Source organism: Montipora foliosa, chromosome 3 (genome assembly GCF_036669935.1).
Source record: "Montipora foliosa isolate CH-2021 chromosome 3, ASM3666993v2, whole genome shotgun sequence".
Classification (NCBI taxonomy): domain Eukaryota; kingdom Metazoa; phylum Cnidaria; class Anthozoa; order Scleractinia; family Acroporidae; genus Montipora; species Montipora foliosa.
In genome coordinates this window covers 22,299,941-22,307,620 of record NC_090871.1, presented here as the reverse complement: position 1 = coordinate 22,307,620, position 7,680 = coordinate 22,299,941, and the positions used below count along the sequence as shown (strand labels likewise).

General features: G+C 41.8%; 1 protein-coding gene and 1 pseudogene across 1 annotated transcript; one reads left to right on the top strand and one right to left on the bottom strand.

Moving 5' to 3' along the window:
- Nucleotides 1–174: 174 nt before the first annotated feature.
- On the top strand, nucleotides 175–3,705 carry LOC137995413 (uncharacterized; annotated as a pseudogene).
- Nucleotides 3,706–4,513: 808 nt separating this feature from the next.
- On the bottom strand, nucleotides 4,514–6,471 carry LOC137994613 (uncharacterized). Its single transcript, XM_068840222.1, has one exon. It carries the CDS (start codon nucleotides 6,158–6,160, stop codon nucleotides 5,300–5,302), a length of 861 nt encoding a protein of 286 aa, XP_068696323.1. The 5' UTR covers nucleotides 6,161–6,471; the 3' UTR covers nucleotides 4,514–5,299.
- Between the last annotated feature and the right edge of the window lie 1,209 nt (nucleotides 6,472–7,680).

The following is a 7,680-nucleotide window of genomic DNA, read 5'->3' as shown; positions in this document are numbered from 1 at the left end:
GGCTCTTACCGCTTACCGATAGTGCTAGCACTGTTTTTTTTTTGGCAATATTTGGCTTCGCGAGCTTTTTTTTTTTTTTACATTTTATCCCAAAAAGCACTGCTAGCATTATTTTGGATTTTCGACTGATTAATTGTATAATTCTGTGTTTAAAAGCACAATCTGACTTTATTTATGTCGTCCAAAGCCGCATTTGCCCTTCTTTCATTCAAAGGAGCCGAGGAGGCCTGGGGAATAGGTTTGATAATTCTACAACCCAGTCCATCACACTCGTTCCAAGATGGCGTCATCCATGTTGTCATCGAGGAAAAACACCCAGCCAAGGCAGAGATATCTCGCGAGCGTACTCTGCCATCAACGAGTGGAAAAAATAAGACTAGGGGGAACTTTGATGAAAAAAATATATTATTTTATAAGCACTGAGATTTATCCACAGAGATGACAGTGATGAAAAAATCGTCTGTTTCTAGTCGCAGCCAATCAGCGACGCGAACGATGAAATTTCATTGGTGAAAAATTATCGTTCGCGGTTGTCTGATTGGACGAACGATGTTTTTCACGAGTGAAAAGTGATCCTACGGCAAGCCACATCATCATTGGCGCGAAAACTGACAAGCTGCCTTTTTATTTTCAATATGTCGGAAAGGTTTGTCGACGTCGGTTCAGTTGACAATTTTATCGCAGAAAAAGAAAACAAAGCCATATTACAAAAAAAACACACAACGAGAAGGAAAGCTTTTGCAAACCTTTTTAGGAACAAGGAATGAACCTGGAAAAGTTGAAGAAATTCCAGCATTACAGCCAGATTAGAGCGAATACATTTTTATCATTTTGGTCAGAACCAAAGATAGGAAAGACTATGAGCCTTCTTCGCTCCGAAGTCTATTGGCAAGTTTTGAACGACATCTAAAAAAGAACAGTTACTCTGCCAGTATCATGAATGACCTCATATTTGAGAAAACAAGGAAAGTCCTCCTGTCCAAACAGAAAGAGTCAAAGAAAAAAGGAAAAGGAAACAGGCCAAACGCTTCGATAGCTTTAACCAGTGATGAATTGAATACTCTACGAAAAGAAAAGAATATTTGGAATTTAATGAAAGAGAAACCAAAACAAGAACCGTTCAGACTGCCGCGATATCAGGACAATGCCGTCTAAAATGTTTGCCACTGATGGATCAGAAAAAGATCCTATATAGTGGTCTACAAGCTCTACGCCCAGAAGAGACCTGAGAAAATGAATGAAGACGATTCTCCCTTTTATTTAGCCGTTAACAACTTAAAGGCAGAGTCGCTTCAGATGAAAGAGTGGTTCAAGGCTGGTCCTGTTGGCATAAACAAACTTAACAGTCTCATGAAAACCATGACTCAAAAAGCAGGAATAAACAACGAACGTCTCCGAAATCATATTGGTTGAAAAACTATGATACAAACACTCAGCGAAAATGATATTCCACTGACTCATATCGCTCAGTTGTCAGGACATAAAAATCTAAGAAGTATCGAAAACTACAGCAAGGCCTCGAGAAAATAGCAGATGAAAATGTCTCAAGTTCTTAGCAGTGTTGTAGCTGGTACTGTAACCAAGGCGGTCCTCGTACGAAAAAGCCAATCCAGCCATTTCTCCATCTACTTTTGAATCACAGCAATCTATGGCTTTGTTCAGCGGGGCTGTCATTCAAGGGGGCAATTTTTCAATCAACATAAACATAGTTAATCAGGCACAAAGCTCACATTAGAGGAACTTGATCTAGCCCACCAGAATCGTTGTCACGATGGAAGAGACTGAGGCCTTTGGAGGACAACACATTACAGCATGGAGAATGCTTTGTACGATTTTTATTCACTCGTTGTTTCGTATCAGAAAACGAACGAGTGAGCGCAGCGAACGAGTGAGTTTTCTGATACTACTCAACTCGTGAATAAAAATCGTAGGCGCGCATTTTCCATGAAGTAATCGCTATAGCATACATGATCGGATTCAGCAATATCCAGGAGAAGAACTATCAATCAAAGACGGGAAGTTGTTTTGTCTGGTATGCCGCCAAATAGTGTCTACAAAGAAGAGCATTGTATTACACACTTGGTTTCAAAGAAACATGGAAATGGTAAAGACAAACTGAAGAAGTCTAAGCTGAAGGATCAGATGATTATGGCGGCTTTTAGAGCGGGGGACAGGACTCACAAAGACAGCACTCTACCCATAACCGAACGGGCCTACCAACTCGAAGTGGTCGAAGAGTTTCTGAGGGCTGGCATCCCAATTGGAAATATCGAGATGCTACGATCCCCCTTAGAGAGGAATGGCCAACGTCTCACAGCAAGTGCTCATCTTGGTCAGTATATATCAATTGTTTTCAAGCAGGAAGTCGAAAGGATCAAAAATGAATTGACTTTGCTTGGTCAGACTGGCATGACAAGAGATGTTTCGATGATCTTGGACGGAAGTACGCGAAAAGGAGAAGCAATTGCTGTGATCGTGCGTTTCCTTGACGATAATTGGTCGATTATTCAACGTCTCGTCGGAATTGATATATGTTCCAAACCAGTAAATGCCGATGATCTTGCACAAGTGCTTAATCAGTGCCTAGCAGTTTATTATGGAGTCAAGGCCAATTCGTTGCTCGCAGCCATGAGAGATTGTGCAAGTGTGCAGAACTAGGCAGCGTTGGATAGGATTGCATTTATATTTCCTAAAATGCTCAACGTTGTGTGTTTCTCACATACGCTTGACAATGTTGGGAATCATCTTGTCATTCCAACTCTTCTAGAGTGCGGTAGCGTATGGATTCGCCTGTTCCGCCATAGGTACAAGGTAAAGCTCTTGTGGAAGGATCTGACTGGCCAAAGACCAAGGTCATACAGTGAGACGAGATGGTGGTCAAAGTGGGAAGTCTACCAACAAATATTAATGCAGTTTGGAGATATTGAGCGATTCTTGATAGAAGCAGAAGCCACTAATGTCGGTCCACAGTTACTCCCTCAACTTCCCTCAATATTTTCCGATCCTGAGCGACTAATCAACCTGAAGCTCGAGCTCGCCATCACTATCGATGTTGGGGAGCACTTTGTGAAAGCGACGTATTTCTTGGAAGGTGATGGCCCTCTCGTGCTCTCCTGTTATGAGAAACTCCATGCTGTTGCCCAAGCCTGCCAAGCCCCCCACTTTCCTGACGTGTATGTAGTCGCGGCACCAATCGCCGACGAAATCCTGGCCAGAACGTAGCATCCCTCGAAAAGCAGGCAAAGGCATGTGTCCAACCAACCATAGATTGGTTTTTGAGAAAGTTCAATGTCCAACTATATAACACAGTATCAGCGTTCAAGGCTGCGAGGTATATGTGTCCGGTCAGCGTCCAGTGGCTGAAACCAACTCAGCAATCAGTAGAGGCCTTGCGAATCTTCCCTTTTCTCGCCGGATGATGATGGAATTATCAACGGTCTAAAAGCTGAACTACCTGCTTACTTAGCTGCCACTGAAGATGTGGTTATCAACACAGAAGAGCGAAAGGTAATATGGTGGCACGACCACAAGGATCAGCTCCCTCATTGGGCATCTGCAGTGAAGAAAGTGCTGCGGGTGCAGCCATCCTCGGCTGCAGCAGAAAGGGTATTCTCCGTTCTCAATTCCTCATTCAACGATCAACAAGAGCACGCCTTAGTTGGCAATCTGCAAGCAAGTGTGATGACCCAATACAACAAGCGATGATTAACTTCTAGTATGGGTAATGATGACCCAATTGCAATAACAAGCGATGATTAACTTCTAGTATCAGAAAACCTCAAACGTTGTGTTGAACTAATGGAAAAAAAAACATTGATCGTTACATTTTGTTGTTGAAAAATGTAACTGAAAATCTGAAAAATGTAATATTCTATGTTTAAAACAATCGGAAAAAAGTCAGCATTTTTATGTAACCCACGAGCACTTTTTAAAAAAATTAACATTATTTTAGCACTTTTTTGGCAAAAAACACGCGCTGCTTTAAGCATTTAATGCTTTTTTACGAGCACTATCGGTAAGAGCCGTTGATGGGCTCCTGTAAGAGCCTAGTTCCATTGGTAGGGCTAACGGTCACACTGTCTTTTAAGGACTGCTAACTACCAAATTCACGAATTTGATTGGCTGAAATCGATATTGACTGCGGTCTAGATTTTCCCATCTAGACTGGCATCTAGACCGGTAATGTTTTGCGGTGAAAAAGTTGCAAAGTAAAATGCAAACTAAAATGCTCAATATTGAGTATTTTCTTCTACCAATATTTTTTTATGGAAGTGCCAAAAAGAATGATGAGAAAGAAGGTAAGGAGGACGAGCTAACTTTGGCAGAATTAAGTTCAGCTCATCGCTACTCATCGCCGTTCGCAAGCAAAATGTCAGTTAGTACAAACCAGTTACATTAAACAAATTAAATTGTTCTTGTTTTTGCCATATAATAAACATCTTATTAACCGAGCTTATTCAGTCTGTATGGGAGAAGTTTGACCTCGGTCGTGTGTATACAGACCCGACCTCGGTCAAGATTCTCCCATACAGATTTCCTGCTCGGTCAATAAAAGCTAATAAATTCTCGCATAAACCTTCTTCCGACGAGTTGACAACAACGATCGAGAACGGTCAAGCTGGCTTTAACTTGATAAGCTCAGGAAATACTGAATCGCGGCATTTTTAAAACTAGTCTTATACAGCTTTTATATTCTTGTAAGATAACTTTTTGTTTGCCAAAAAAATCTTTAAGAAGAGGATCAAGCCCTTAAAGCTATCCTAGAAAGCGTCAAACCATGATTTTTTAGATCCTCCTTGAAGGTTATTACTCCTTTCTAGAATTTTCACATTCAAATGTTCTTGCGGTCTCGCAGAGATTATAAAGAGATAATTTTGCCTCGATCTAGAGCAAACACCGCATTGTCGAGCAAATCCTACCTGCCGTGAGTTGGGATTGATGTAAAGAAAGACGCCTAGAGTTGATGAGTAATTACATAAATTTAATTGAGCACTTCGTTGTCTAAACTCAGAACAAGTGAGTATATATGTGTAGCGTAAGTTGGCCTCGAATCCTTTATTAAGAGATCTACGCGTGCCTTTTTTACACTGCACCCGTGTCATTTAAACGGACAGTCATGTTTACAATACTGTCCATGGATAGTGACGATGAGAAATTGTCAGATTTCCTTCTGCCCTCTAAGAGCAGGGGTCATATCATTGCGGAACAGAAAACTTAATTTACACCATTTGAGCTCCACCCACGCATGTGGTAACTTGCACACAGCACGCCTTGTCGTCCACATTTAATAAAAAAGGGTTTATTTTTCTGAAGTTTTGTCGAATATTGACTCCATGTCAATGAGGTCCACGTCCGGTGTGGAATATCTCTTATGTCTCAGGTAACGGCACCCGTGCAACTCGCTATCCCACGACGTCGATACTGTAAGCCTTAGCATTGGTTTATCATCATCGGTTTGGTTCGGCTTATCCTCGCCTACTCGTTTTCCGTCACTTAGAATCGGCTTTTCATGCTTTGACTTATCCTCAAAGACTCGTTTTCCGTGTGCATCACCATGGGTTGGCTTCGCAATTCTCCTAAATTCGTTCTTTCTTTGCCTATCCCCTGGCATTTGCCCAGCTGGAAAAGAAGAACTTCGTTGCCGTGTTCTTATGACACTCGGGTTAAAGAGTGTGCTCTCCGAGCTCTTTCGTACACGAGTCGAAAAACCATGCTCTGATAATGGGGGAAGAGGACTTCGGCCTAACTTCGGGGACTTGGAGAGTGGTTTTGAACTTATTGACGAATCTTCGATTATACTCGGTAACTGAAGAAGAGTTTGCTTTTTACTGTTGTCCGAAGCAGAGGTGCAAATCCCTTTTTCTTGGCTTTGTAAATCCTCAGTGTCTCCTAAAGGAACGCTGCGGACGTCCAATTCCACTGTACCTTCGCCATCACTGTCGGAAGACGATTCTCCGCCAGAATGCATCAAATTGAAATGAAGCGTTCTTAAGTTATACCTTTCGTTCAAGATCTTGGCAATGTTTGTGTTATGTTCAATGTCCAGGCGACGCAGCTTCTCGTTGAGTTCTGCGTTTGATTTTCGACTTATAACCTTGTAAGTCTTTGAACTTTGTCTAGACAGTCCTTTATCGGTGCTGGTATTGTAATATCGGGACATATTTTTCTCCCAAAAGCTGAACTACATTACGGAAAGCGACAATCTCGGAACTTGCGACACAGCCCCTCGCGCTGGCGTTTGTAAACACAGAGATGACGTGCCGGAATCCGATTAATTCTTTACGGGTGATTTCTTCCACTTTTGGCTATCTTGCCAAACTGCACCCTCTGAATAAAACACCCTTTTGTTGGTCTTTGGAAGGCTAGTTCATTTTGCACCCTAATAATTAAAATGTCGCAAATACATTCGGGTACATTTATACCACAGGTCACTGAAGAATGCCCTCCCGATATCATACGCTGTAAAGGTTTTGCACCGTCGCGTGCGTGCTAAATCAAAACAAGCCATGTGACACATGAGGGGATATAGGGTTACGATCCGCTCTTGTGGACGTGATGTCTTTCCCACATAGCGGAAATATAAAAAGATTACTCTTAATTAAAAACGGACATCGCTTGCTTCTCGAACATGAATTTACGCGGGAAGAAAGCACCCATTTACAAATTCTGATATCGTTTTCAATAGGGAACTAAATATGCAAAGATGATAAATATCTTCGATTGGTGACAGATGATAAACTTTGAAGCTTAAGATGCCATAGGTCTCTCTGATTAAGTATTTTTAGCCTTTTTTTTTTTTGATTCTCCTAAAAAATGTTGTTCGAATGGTCACAGAACGTGGAGTTTGTAAGCTGCAGCAAAAAAGGTTAGAAAGTTAGGATATCCACTTTGAAAAAATGCTCCTTCTTTTTGCCCAAAATGCTTCGGCCAAGTGCCATTGATGTTTACAATTGCACGATAAAATTGTCTTTCCAAACAATCGCCAGAAAAATATACGACAAAAGCACTTAAAGCGTAGCTCAAGATAGGCATATCTAAATGGGGCGAAGAGGCAGCGTCCCTAATTTTATCGTGACCTGGCCCTTTAAAGCCGATAGATTATCAACCTGGCGTGGGAAATATCGCTTTTATCACGCAAGGTTTACCCGATCATGATCACTGCCAACACACAAGATCAACTACGAAATATAAAACATCAGGAGCAACTCTTAATTAAAAGCTGTGATACAGGATCAAATGCTGATAACAGACATTTCTGTGGCCCACTTTTTAACAGTGAACAATAACAACGGTTACTGGCGTCAACGGGAAGAAAATTAATTTAGCCTGCACAGGAACTTGAACAGATGTTCTTGTTGACCAGAGCACACATGACGCCGCCATGATCCCCCTCTCGGCGATCTCCGTGAAAGAAAACACCCCTTACAACTCCCCCAATTCCACCACCCCGTTAAGGCATTAATTCAAAGCCGTAGATCGGTTGACAAAAGGTAGGGGAAAGATTAATGAAAAACCGTAACTACAATGCAGAAATACTACACTTCACTGAGTTAAGTTTCATATTTCCGCCGTCCCCGGGGGTAGAGGCGAATCCGGGCAAAATTGTAGCAAACGGGCGGGAATTTAGCCAACCGTAAGCCAGCATTTGTTCTGGACATAAGTGGAATTTGGCAGACAGTG

Excerpts from the sequence above, each read along its gene's own strand:
- LOC137994613 (XM_068840222.1), bottom strand. The coding sequence starts at position 6,160 with ATGTCCCGATATTACAATACCAGCACCGATAAAGGACTGTCTAGACAA.